Below are 12981 nucleotides of genomic sequence, written 5' to 3' on the forward strand. Positions count from 1 at the left end.
TGCATGTGCCCCATCTTGAACTCAAATTTTTCGTTCGCTCTTAAGAATTTTCGTTCCATTATGTGAATAAAATATTATATAACCAATATTTGATTACTGCGTCTTGTAAAAAGCAATATTACCGATTTGAAGCCAAAGACTGGGCAGCAAATATAGCGAATTCTTCGAATTTTTGTGTATTTCGATGACAAATGTATATAATAAAAAATAATCTACTGGTTCTCTTAGAAACGATGAATCGATAACAGTAAAAATCTTGTATATTTATTGGCAATAACAAAATATATGGCATGACAAGACAGGGCTGTATGCAGGCAAATCTTTAGGATTATGTTAACAAGATACCAGAAGACTGTTTTATTACACTGAAATTTTTTCAATGTTAGAATTTACATAGCCATGTTAACTTGTTAACTTCGGTCGTCATTAATTAAGGCGAACGAACAATGAATCCTTCGGCGTCCAGAAGCATGCTGGGAAAATAGTTGATAATCTTAATGAAATGTGGAAATTGTTGTGCATTTTTAAATATTAAATTATTTTCTTTCTGGTACTCCTGTACTATTTGAATTATTTCGTTTGTGGATAACGCCTGTTTGAAAATAGAATTTAATATTAATATGAATAATGCAATATATGTATATAGAATATACCTCGGTGGCTAGCCAGAACTGGATGACGTAGTTAAATGCATAAATCTGTAGTTTTTTAAGTCCAGGCTCGTTTTTAAGAGCAGCTGCGTTTTCTAAAATTTTCTGAAAACGTAGCGAAAATTATAGTTATACACAATATACGAGATATCAAAATGCATAGAGGACTTACGGTTATGCTAAAATTTTCCAGATCATAAATATTATGACGGAATGCCAGATTGAAGGCTGGTAATATGCCAGCTAATGGCCATGTAATATTCTTTAGTTCTTGCGAGAAGCTCAGCAGGAGGTCTGGTAAATTATATGCACAGGATAATATGAATATATCCCCAATAAGGAATAGATCGATTTGCGCCGTTGCCAGTTCAAAGGTGTAAATGAATTCCAGAAAGATTTCCACACTCTGCGGCGAGACTCCATTAATTTGCAATACTCCGTTCCAGTTTTTATTTTCGAAAATGTCATGTTCCAGTTTCTCAGATGCGGTTGCCAGAAATAGGCGATGACATTTAAATTTCCTATAACAGGTGCTGGCACCATCATCAGCAATACTCGGATTCTTCGCCACATGCACCTCACAATCGGAATCTATGCCGCTCCGCAAATATTCGAGGCGGCGCTTCTTGGTCGAAGGAACATCTAAGCTAATAGGTGTCTCCGTCTTTGGGACTGGTGCTGATGGGGAGGGAACTTCATCTGTGGCAGGGGTAGCCGCAGGGGCAGAAGCAGGCGGGTTGGACGACCTGGACGCTCTTGAATTAGCCCTGTCATTCGACTTTCGTAATTTTGACATTTTCAACAGACAATTTAAGCAAGCTTCAGGCAAAAATCTAACAAATAAAACCAAGATATGTACACGCTACTACAAGGAAGTTAAAATCAAGAATCGAATTTGAGAATGAAAAAACATTTCAGGAAATATCGGTTTTAGTACCAAATTTATGTAGTGTATCAAATTTTCGAATATATAAATGATGTTTTGCAAGTTACGTCGTTTAGAATTGCTTCGTTCCGGACAACTGTCGGATTGTGAGCTAAAAGTCTGGTACACGAATAAATCGATGACTTGTTGCTGCCGCGAATTCAAGTGCCACAGGATTCTGTTGACGTCTGCCTCGGAGGAGTTCGAGAGCATGTTCCGCGAAACGGATTTCAATAAATCCAAGCTTGTGATCAATGTGAATGACGCCATGCCCGATGCTTACGAGACCCTGTTGCTTTATATATACACGTATGAGATATACAATGATATCCAGATAGAGATGTTTCCCGATCTCGTCTATTTGGCCACCAAATACAAAATGCCCGACTTTGTGGACGGCTACATTGGCAAATTCGTCGATAAGGAATGGCCCATGTCTACGGTGCTCAAAATGTTTCAATTGGCCAATGAACACAATCGCCCGGCCATGATGAAACTGGTGGGCAAGGTAACTGCAATTATTTATCAATTTTTATTAGTATTCATCATCCTCGCCCCTGTTGCAGAAAATTGTGCCAATGGCTAAGAGGGTGATCAGTGATAATAGTTTTCTGAAATTTACCGTTAAGGAGTTGCATGCTCTGATGTTAATTTTGAAGGGTGCTAACACCATTCCTGACAATGAATTGCTCTTGGCACTGAAGAAATATCAGAAATGCAATAATATCTATTATAGAAATATGTGCTGCTTTCAACAATTTGTCCAAGTGACACATCTATTTGGAGGTTTGCTTTTCGAGCCTGACGGCACTTTGGCCGTAAAAGACGACAATGAAACGAAAGAAGCAGAAACAGAAGCGGCAGCGGTAGAGGCAGTAGCAGCAGCAGCAGCGGAAGATGCAGCAACAACAGCAGAAGCAAAAGCTTCAACAGCTGAAGTACTGGCAACAGCAGCAGCAGCAGCAGCAGATATACAAACCGGGCTACGACCACCTGAATCAAATTCAAAAATTGAAGCAAAATCGGAAGCAGAACAAACAAAATCTCATGAGGAAGAGGCACCAAAGTCACAGGCGAAAGAGAACGAATCTGAAACACCACAGCCACCTACGGAAGATTCACAGAATAAAGCTACCTCACCAATAGAACCTGACAAGTCAAAGAAAAAAAATTGTAAGGCATTAAGAACAAGACGTAATATTTGCCAACTATTGAATCCAAATTCAAAACGGCAATAGTCTCATATTGATATGCACATGACGGTCCGCTGGACCAAATTAATCAAGCAGCAGTTCTTCAAATTAGTGGCATTTGTTAGTTTCAAAATTATCTGGTTCGGTTAATAGTTCCAATAAATGCATCTTCCTCAATTGTACACGCCGACACACAGCTTGAAACAAAATAGATTGAAAGGATGAATGTAGATATAGCTTTAATTTGACATAAAAGACCATCTAGATCTTTAGATCATCGAATTCTTAATACTCAAGAATAACTTTTTTACATTAACTTTAATTGAAACGCTTAAAGATTAGTCACTATATCAAAAGAATACACAATATTAATTGATTGAAAACGATCCAACGCAACAAATCTTATATAAATAGATTAACTAACTAGACAGTTTTTCCATAGTTAATGTTGATTTGATGGACTTCAAATCCAAATGTGATTGAAACATAATGGCTGGTGTCGGACGGATGGAACCCTATGATGAAGTCACAATCAGCGCATTCAGGGAGTCCGAGTCAAAGTCCGGGTCCGACTCCATATCTTTAAACGGCCTCTTACTCTTGATCATGCTGTGTATAGGTTTAACGCATAGGAAATTTTCGTTGTCCAACTTAACGGCCTGGTCATACGTTTGCCCATGACCTGATTCTCTATAATCAAAGGCAACATCATCTTCGCCTTCCTTCTCCTTCTGCCGAAAAGGAGGATGATTTGTTTTTTTTTCCTCTTCATGCTCCTGGTTTGTCGAAAGTAGCCCCTATGATGCAGTTAAGGGCAGCACAGCTAGGGAATCCGAATTTGAACTCGAGTCCGAGTGCGAGCTATAGTCCGCAGAAGAGTCGAAGTCAGAGCCTGAGCCGGACTCCGAATCTTTACCTTCAAGCGGACCATCATTCTTGACCATGCTCTGTATAGGATTAATGCATAGGAAATCTTTGTTGTCCAGCTTGACGTCCACGTCATACATTTGCTTTTGTTCTGATTCTGTATTATAGAAATCAACTTCGTCTGCCTCTTCCACCTTTTGCAAAAGAGGAACAGGAAAAGGAATAGGAGCATGCTGAACTTCCCTTCCCTTTTCGTGTCCCCCGTTGGACACCACATACACTAACCCCTAGGAAGCACTCACGGGCAGTGCATCCACGGTAGTCATAATGACATCCGCGTCCTTCTCATCAACAGCCTCATTTTTATTGATCTCGGGTATTGGCTTGACGCAAAGGAAGTCTTCATTATCTAGCACAACGTCCTCATCGTCTGTTAACTCTTCATCTGGTTCTTCCTTAAATTCAAAATCTGCATCATCTTCGTCATCCGCCTCCACCTCCTCTTCTTCAACTTCTTCCTCCTCTTCTCCCTCCTCTGATTCCTCTTCTTCTGAGTCCTCTTCTTGCTTTTCAGGCGAGCGGTCTAAGACATTGTTCTGCTCCAGGTTATTTGAATTATCTTCATACGGTTTTGGGCTGTTCTTCAGTGGTTCACGTTTTGCGATTCTGATCGACTTTTTAAGTTGTTTAAAGTTAAGACCCGTCTCCTTGGTCTGAAACTTACACTCGACCGCAATGCGCAGATTGACAATTAGCGAGAAAAGCTTGACTGTGGGGCCAACTTTCAGCTTAAAGTAGGTGGCCAAATCTTTTCTTCCCAACATTAACAAAGCTCGTCCATCGATTTCTTCATCGAAAAGCATTTTCGCAATTGTGGACGACTTAAGCGCTCGTTCGACAAACTCATAGACGTCCCAGTTAGTCCAGTAGAGCGGATTGCTTTTCAGCTGCGTCATATCAAAGTCACTGTTCCGTTGCCAAAGGCGATAATTCCGTGCAAGATGTGGCCCATAATCCGTCACAATGCTCTTGGCTATAGCTAGGCAGCGCGGATTGAGTTCGCCCTGTCCAGCTGGGGCTGTTTTGACCTCGGTATCAGTGGGTAACGGTGTTTTTACATCGCTCCTCATATTTGCCGGTGGCTTCGAATCTAAACTCGGTCGCGGTGTGTCCACTTTTTGGAGCATATGTCCTCTGGCTGACACTAGCTTCGAATTCGTGTTCAACTGCGCTGCTGAGCCGGGTAAAGGATCCGTTGAAGTCTGTGCGTGAGGCTGCGGCCTTGGGGATGACCGCGACTGTGACGGCGAAGACGACAAAGACGGCGACAATGATGATGACTGCGATTGGGACTGCGACATCGAAGGTGATGGCGACGGCGACGGCGACTGTGGCATTGGTGAGTCTGCTCGCTTGATATGCTCGGGAAGGACACGCGGTGGCTTTACCGTCTTGGCACGCCACTGCCGCCAGTTGTCCGGCGCATAGGGACAGCAGTCGCGCAAGGCATGCATGTTGAGATTGAAGCGTTTGGCGTTTCCGAATCCACGACAGCCTGGAACATCGCAGGGCATCAGCGGGGGACCCTGCCTAAAGCTGGGCGGAGCTTCCAAATCATGTGAGGTAGCCTGACACCAACCGACCGGATGTAGATCTGTGCTATCGTCCTCCAGCCAAAAATAATACTCAGCAGGCCAACAATCCAGATGCAATTGAATGCGATAGCCCTTGCGTGTGATCACGGTCGCTGGGCGTATCAGGCAGGGATTACGTTGATCGACTACCTCCAGTTTCATGCGTGCCTGAAACTCCATGGGCTCGCGTGGCCTGAATAGCCTTTCGGGGGCTGCAATGCCTCCCGTTTCTTCAATATAGCTCGCCCAGTTGAATGTTACATTCTGATAGTCGGGTGGCACGATTAGTTGTTGGCGACCATCATGCCAGCCGCAGGGATGGATATAGGGCGAATTTATGTGCACCCAAAAGTCGTAGCAATCGTCCCAGCCATCAAAATGTACGCGTATACGCTCATCTAGTATATCCGCAACGGTGGCTACACATATCTTGCCCGTATCATTTAAATCCTCCGCCTCCAGATGCATGCCCACACGGAAGTCATTGATATGCGTATGGCTGGATGTTTTCAGGTGGGTGAAGAGTGTTGAGGGCGCTGCTTCAGCATTTGTTTTCAACAGATACCGATACCAATTAAATTTATCCGGGCAATAACCCTTGGGCGCTTGGAGTACACGCGAAGTGCGTTCGCACCAGCCCGGCGGAAAAATGTCCATTGAATCAGCGTTGACCCAAAAATCATACATACTGGGATAACCATCGAAATTGAGCTTCAAACGGTAGCCACGCACTTCGACAATGGTGCACACACAGAAGAGCGAACAGTTTTCCGGATCGATGGCCTCCAGTTTCATGCCGAGCTTAAACTGATTTTGTCCAATAGGAAACGGATTTGGGAAGAGATTTACTGGTGCCGCACCACCATTGCCTTTCATTTTCAGATATTCGCTCCATATAAATATTGGCTTCGATTCGTTTAATTTAGGCTCACGATTGCGCTCCTTTTCGCGATTTTGCTGCTGCAGCTGTGAGTGTTGTTCTTGGATCTGCTGTTGTTGCTGCTGCTGCAGCTGCTGTAGCTGCTGATGATGCTGAGGCAGATGCTTTACATGACCATTCGTTGCCTTTGGCTCCATGCGGCTTATTTTATTTTCGCTGGCAGCGCTGGGCGGATTGAGATGGCGACGTTTGGGAACGCGTCGCACGCAGCTAATCGAGCAAAATCCTGCAAAGAAATTGAATATTAGTTTGTGGGCACGATTTGTTTCGATGTTCGAGCTAACTCACTTGGTGCCAGAAAATCAGAGGCAGGTCCATGGCAATTGCAGCGTGAGCACAAATAGAGCAATGGATCGCTGCTGCTGTTCGGTCGCCGCACAGGTCGATCAAAGAGAGATTTCTCAAAGTACTCAGCTGGACCATGACGTGGTTCACATCGCTCTGCCAGCTGCAGCAAATTGTAACGATTGAGCTCGAAGCGCATTTTAGAATTCTGGAGCACGCTTGGCTGCTGGTCCCGCCAGCGCAGCATGCTGAAACTCTGCTGCATGCTGCGCCTGAAGGCGTTCAATGCAAAGGCAACGTTTGGCACCAGGTCGGCACTTTTTGTTTTTTGCAGCCGTGCAATAGGTGTTACCGTGATGGTGCCCGACTTGCCCACATTGCTGGCACACACAGACAAAGGTGAGCTGTTCTCCAGAAGCTCATCGCAACGCAACGACTTCTCAAATTCCTCTTTGGACACCGGCAATGTTTCTGCTTTGACAATGTTGATGATGGCACCATTGCCTGGATGCTTTATTTCCAGGGGCTGTTGTTTGGGTTGCTTCGGCTCCTCCGGTTTACTGCATGGCAAAATGATCATTTCCACATCGCTGCTGCAGCTGCTCGCAATGCTACTACTTCGACTGGCTGTTGAATTCTTTCTCGAAGCTGAAACTGAAATTATTGGAGTTGCCACTTGTTGCAGCCTTTGCTGCTGCTGTTGTAGTTGCTGCTGCTGCAGATGTTGTTGCTGCTGTTGTTGCTGTTGCAGCTGTTGTTGCTGTTGCAGCTGTTGTTGTTGTTGCTGCTGCTGCTGTTGCTGTTGCTGTTGCTGTTGCAGCTGTTGCTGTTGCTGCTGTTGCTGCTGTAGCCTCTGTTGCTTCTGTTGTTGCTGCTGCTGCTGCTGTTGTTGCTGTTTCCGCCGTTCCTCTGCCTCCTTTTCCTCCTCACTGTCATCGTCGTCTATGGTTATGGTTTCTATATGAGTTGGCTGCTCTACTACATCCACCTCCTTGGCCATAATGGCTACCGAGTGACGTCGCTCCGCTGCATTGTTTTGTAATAAAATGATTGTCGCATTCTCTTCACTGCCGGCCAATGACTTGGAGCGCTGTAATTTGGGTGACCCCAGTTGCTCACTTGGCTGAGTTAATTTTGAGATTGTTGTTATCGGTGTTCCTGCAGGCATGATTGGTGCTACTGTTGGTGCTAGTGGCGGGGCGGGAGTCACTGGCGTCACTGGCGTCACTGGCACAATTACAGCCAGTGGACTCGGTTGTACTTTCATAATTTTGGTGCTATTTGTTGGAGCTGCGGGTAGTGGAGTAATCTTGATCTCTGGCAAAGCGTTGGTGGCCATTGCCATGGATGTGGGCATCGAACTGGGCACCAGCGGAGGCATAAGAGCAGTGTTCGTTGCCGTGGGCATGCAACTGGACCCAGTGCCTGGTGGCGGCTTAGAGTTCAAATTACTGCTGTTGCTGTTGTTGTTGTTATTGTTGTTGCTGTTATTGTTGTTGCTGTTGTTGCTGCGGTTGTTGTTAGCGTTTTGGCCGCCGTTCTGGTTAGCCTTCAGTGGTTTGGTCAAGACAAGCGCACCGGAATTAGCCTGTGCCTGCACCTGACCAAATTTCAATCGAATTTTCTCCACAGCCGCCTTGCTTAATATAACCGGAGTTTGTTTTTTCGCCAGCAACGAAATTTGGGCTGGCGCAGCAGCGGCTGAAAGCAGAAAACAGAAAACAAAAACAAAATTAACATTATACAGTAAATTTATATAAGCATAAAGGAAAAAGCGTGTTTACGTATGAATACTTGCATACATTCTATGCAGACATATGTATTTGTTTTGTGTGTATATACATATATATAAATATATGTATATAAATATATATCAAATTTATATACTGTGATAAAAATGAATGTTTCTTGTGGTTATTGTTGGTGGTGATGTTGAGTCACTCCGGAAAGGTTAGCCTGCTAAATATTTGTTGAATTCCATTTTGCAAATTCGAAAGTTTGAAGCATTGTCCTCGCTGCATTCCTCTTATACAAAATACAAATTTAATGTTTTCTGCACTAGCTCGTTTGGGGCAGCTGCAGCTGCAAAAACCTGATCATCGCCCGCAACTTTAGCATATATATATACATATATAAACACATTCATGTCGAACACACATAACGTTGATAAATAACAACAATGAGAAGAAGAAGCAGCAGCTACAGAAAAAAACACCACACATTTTATGTATTATATTTACAAGTGACTTTTAGTCTCTTCAAAACAGAAACTGCCACATAAAACGTTTGTGACATCAGCTTAAAACCAGAAAATGAATTTCAGTTAAATCACTTGTCAATCGATTTAATAAAAACAGCAACAACAACACTAGCATAAACTGAAAAACGTGAACTATATAAATCTGAAAATAGCCACATGAAACTTATTTTCGTACTAAAACTAATTAATATTATGAAATACAGAAAAAAGTTGTAAAGACGTTAAACGGCAGAAATATCGCTAGTTAAATAGACAACTACAATGATAACAACAACAATAAGTAGTAATATGTGTATAATAGTAATAATAAAAGACTACACTCACACACACACGCACGCACACATATGCCTACACAGTCAGAAATTTATTTCAGAGCGAACAGCGACAACAAACTAAATGAGCGACTCGTAGCAAATGAAATGGATTGAAAGGCAAAACCGAAATCGAATCGAAACGAGGCAGCAGCGCCAGCAGCAACAGCATGGAAGACAACACAAACAATTACATGTGTATGTATGTTAAGACATACATATAGGGCTATGCTATATCGCGATCGAACTTCAAATCTTAATCTATATTATATAAGTACTAAAATGGAACTTACCCGCTTTGAGCGAACCTTTGGCAGCCACCATATTTATCAAGTGCGTCTGAGTTGAAACGGCAGCTGTTCCTGATGAGTGAATCGCACTATTGTGAATGGCAGCATTTGGCTGGAGTTGCTGCTGCTGCTGATTTGGTTGGTGCTCCTGCTTCTGTTGTTGCTTCTGCTGGTGCTGCGGCGTTTGTGGTTGTTGTTGTTGCTGCTGCTGTGGCTGTTTTTGTGGTTGATGCTGCTGTGGTTGTTGTTGCTGGGTCGGCATGGTAGCCAGCGTGGTGGCCGATCGTATGAGCATAGGCGGTGCCTGTGCCTGGGGCTGTGGCTGTAACTGTGGCGGTGCCTGTGTCTGTGCCTGTGGTTGTGGTTGTGGTTGTGATTGCAACTGCAACTGTGGATTAGCCTGTGTAGGTACCACCGTCTGGACATTGGTCTTGGTGCAAGTGGGATTAAGCAGCGTTTTGGGCGTCAATATCGAAATCAGAGAGCTGGCATTCCCATTGGGTCCATTACTAACCAGTTGTATAAGAGGCGGCACTGGTGCTGTTAAATTATTATGATTATGATTAAAATTAGTTTTGAATGGCTTCGGTACCACATTTACTGGCGTTAGTTTCGGTTTAATGGCAGACGATGCATTATTGTTAATTTTTTTACTAATTTTACTATTAAATTTACAAGTATTACTGCTGTTATTATTGTAGTTATTTTTACTGTTGCTATAGTTGTTAATAGTTATATTACAGGGTTTGGCTGGCTTTGGTGCAATGGGCACAAAACGCATCTCCTCGGGCTGCTTGACCGTGGCCGTTGCCTTGTTGCTGAAAGATTTTACAGGCGACATCGTCTTGGGCACTTCTCGTTTAGGATTTACAGTTCCCACATTGGCGGGCAACATGATAAATTTTTGTATATTTGATTTCTAACTTTAATGTTTATTTACGATTGGGAGCACGGCCACTAGTATTTGACTGTTTCTTTCAAAACTTATTCAAAGCCAACTCAAATGGCGTCTTTTTACACTTTTCAACTGCAGGCAAAAGAATTCGTACGTTGCCGCACAAGTTTTGGCATTTTATTCAATCACTACACCTTTGCCCACACATTCGGTATTTTTTCCGCAGTTAATTATTCGTTTTCGCTTAATATACATAGTATTTTACTATAGTGCATATCTGGGCTTAACACTTTTCATATTTAGCACAACATTTAAAATATATCCTGTTGATTATGCATATATTAAATATTATCACGCGCTAACTGTTTTGCAAATGTTAGTATTTAATTATGGATTTTTTGCGCTGTAGTATTTTATCTGTCAAACATGGCAGTTCCACATTGTTGCTCGATTTTAAAAAGTTTTCAGTTAGAATGTCACAAAATTTTTCCTGAAACAATTGAAAACTGTTAGAAATTAGGTATAATGTATTGGTTTCTTAAAAACTAAACAATATTATGATAAATTGACAGTTATAATCAATGATAAGACGCCGTTAATTTACGCGCCTCTTTGGCAACGCATATATTAAATCTAGTTGGCAGCACTTCGAATGAAGAATATTGCTATAAATTGTTGGTATGCTGCATAAAGATTTATATATTGGCTTAGACAACATTTACAACATTTAATAATGGCCGAAGCCCACGTGCTATGATAACTGCATCTTTAACAAATTAGTCTCTAAGTTTTTCAATTTACAGTTGTTACGTATGTCTATGACTATACTGATGCCAATGTCATATATACATATACATATGTATGTACATATGTACATACCTTATCTGGGCTTTACTTATTATGCCAAAAGCATAGTTAAAATTCGTATTTACTTTAAAATTTAGTTAATGTAAAACCTATACTATGATTACCTTGGAAAGTTGAGATGAATTCAGCTCAGAACAATTGTATTACCATTTACTTTTGACTGGCAGGAACATGCAGAACTATAAGTGGAAAAAGTTAACATTAAAAATGTAAACAGTTAGATGAAAGATAAACATTACCTCTTCTTAGATATAGAGATATTACAAAGTTTTATACATCTATACTGAAATGTATATTTATATACTTTGCGCAAATGCTAACCATTCTTTTACTATAGAGCAACACTTCAAGTGTATATACAAATATATAAGTAAATAGATGTAGACTTTTTTGCGCTTTATCAGGACAATGTATTAGAACTCAGCACAACCTTATAATTTTCAGTTTTGTAGTTAGTTACTAAACGACCTGTTTTCAGTTCAACGTTAAAAACTATAATGACAAAAAGCATGCGTGTGTATTTTAATTCGTCGATCGAATGCTCCCCAGGTGGCAACTCTGCAATAAGTCTCATTTCGGTTATTTTTAAAATAATCAACATTAAATATTGATTTTGAGAAGAGTTTTCATTATTCTTTTATTCACTGTTGCTTTGGACGTAACTTTGAGCATAGCTTAAGATCAAATTGCTATTAATTATTAAAAATTTTCGCTCAAACGGAGCTTCATAACGTCAAGCAAAAGCAACAGTTGTTTATTGTTTTCATCAGTGATATGCTTAATACTGGCACCTAAAACTATTCGTGAATAAAATTTTATTATTCAACGAGCACAAATTTGTTGTTGACATGATACTATTTTTAATGTTATTGTTTTAGTTTTAAACTTTTAAGATTCTAGTTGGAACTGCTTCTTCTTCGTTTCTCGATTTCTAATTAAATGTTACAGTGTTGCAAAATGATGAACACTTAGTGTGGAACAGCGTATTTTTAACCAAAAAGTGGTTGTTTAGTATTCCGTGTATTTTCTCTTAATAAAACTTAAAAAATTCATTTAATTCATTGTTAACTCCTTGCTATAACATTATTCATCATGTCGATAATAAACAACGATGATAATATAATGGCTATTGACGAAGATCCGCAGGGTATGTGCATTGGGCTGATGTGGATGTGGAACAGTTGGGCGCGTCCAACTGTGGGAAGAGTAATAATTTCATTGGCTGTTTTATAGTTATTATCAACGATGATGAGCCCTCGACAACGCAAAACATCGCCAACGGCCGATCTATGGATTCGCTGCGCTCCTCATTTACCAATCAGAGCTCAACTCCAGATTCATCTCATAATTCGCTTGACACCCTTGATGTGGGGCCGGACGACATACAGGAGAAATCACGTTTGATTACGCAGGTTCTGGAGCTACAAAATACGCTCGATGATTTATCACAGCGCGTGGACTCTGTCAAGGAAGAGAATCTAAAATTACGCTCGGAAAATCAAGTGCTTGGTCAATATATTGAGAATCTGATGTCCGCCTCTTCTGTCTTTCAATCGACCAGCCCGAGTGCATCAAAAAAGAAGTAGGCGAAGGATGAGCGCTACCTACCGACACAAAATATGCCTTGTCATTTTTTATATACATTAATGCTTTTGTTATTGCTGCAAAGTAATTGATGTTCGCTAATCTGTCGAATTTGTGCACAATATAATTTTTATTATTAGTTAGAACATACGCTTATATATGCTATACACATATACCATATATATTATAATTATATATAACTATACACTTTAATTATTTATTAATATAGCTAATTAATAAATCAATATTAACCCGCTGGTCATTCCCATGTTTGAATGTG

General features: G+C 41.2%; 4 protein-coding genes across 7 annotated transcripts; 2 read left to right on the plus strand and 2 right to left on the minus strand.

The window, feature by feature from the left end:
- Positions 1-196: 196 nt before the first annotated feature.
- LOC115561953 (uncharacterized) lies at positions 197-11134 on the minus strand. Of its 2 annotated transcripts, XM_089265309.1 has the most exons (4): positions 11106-11134; positions 823-1501; positions 654-755; positions 197-592 (listed from the first exon to the last, which is right to left on the minus strand). In XM_089265309.1, exons 1-4 carry the CDS (start codon positions 11117-11119, stop codon positions 431-433), a joined length of 957 nt encoding a protein of 318 aa, XP_089121435.1. In that variant the 5' UTR covers positions 11120-11134; the 3' UTR covers positions 197-430. The 2 variants fall into 2 exon arrangements, with proteins under 2 accessions (XP_089121435.1, XP_030238467.1); XM_030382607.2 differs by lacking the exon at positions 11106-11134 and having other exon boundaries at positions 823-1446.
- LOC115561958 (uncharacterized) lies at positions 1625-2950 on the plus strand. The gene is made up of 2 exons (XM_030382614.2): positions 1625-2083; positions 2142-2950. Exons 1-2 carry the CDS (start codon positions 1625-1627, stop codon positions 2811-2813), a joined length of 1131 nt encoding a protein of 376 aa, XP_030238474.2. The 3' UTR covers positions 2814-2950.
- l(3)mbt (lethal (3) malignant brain tumor) lies at positions 3068-11919 on the minus strand. 3 transcript variants are annotated; one of them, XM_089265296.1, is made up of 6 exons: positions 11357-11919; positions 11222-11296; positions 10097-10740; positions 9359-9895; positions 6498-8195; positions 3068-6435 (listed from the first exon to the last, which is right to left on the minus strand). In XM_089265296.1, exons 3-6 carry the CDS (start codon positions 10248-10250, stop codon positions 3923-3925), a joined length of 4902 nt encoding a protein of 1633 aa, XP_089121422.1. In that variant the 5' UTR covers positions 10251-10740; positions 11222-11296; positions 11357-11919; the 3' UTR covers positions 3068-3922. The 3 variants fall into 3 exon arrangements, with proteins under 3 accessions (XP_089121422.1, XP_089121420.1, XP_089121423.1); XM_089265294.1 differs by having other exon boundaries at positions 9359-10740; XM_089265297.1 differs by lacking the exons at positions 9359-9895; positions 10097-10740; positions 11222-11296; positions 11357-11919 and adding an exon at positions 8735-8865.
- A 61-nt stretch (positions 11920-11980) lies between these two features.
- Positions 11981-12977, plus strand: LOC108654634 (uncharacterized). Its single transcript, XM_018106115.3, has 2 exons — positions 11981-12264; positions 12351-12977. Exons 1-2 carry the CDS (start codon positions 12210-12212, stop codon positions 12701-12703), a joined length of 408 nt encoding a protein of 135 aa, XP_017961604.1. The 5' UTR covers positions 11981-12209; the 3' UTR covers positions 12704-12977.
- Positions 12978-12981: the final 4 nt, after the last annotated feature.

The sequence above is a fragment of the Drosophila navojoa genome, chromosome 2, assembly GCF_054131105.1.
Source record: "Drosophila navojoa isolate 15081-1374.11 chromosome 2, UAZ_NAV_1.0, whole genome shotgun sequence".
In the NCBI taxonomy this organism is placed as follows: domain Eukaryota; kingdom Metazoa; phylum Arthropoda; class Insecta; order Diptera; family Drosophilidae; genus Drosophila; species Drosophila navojoa.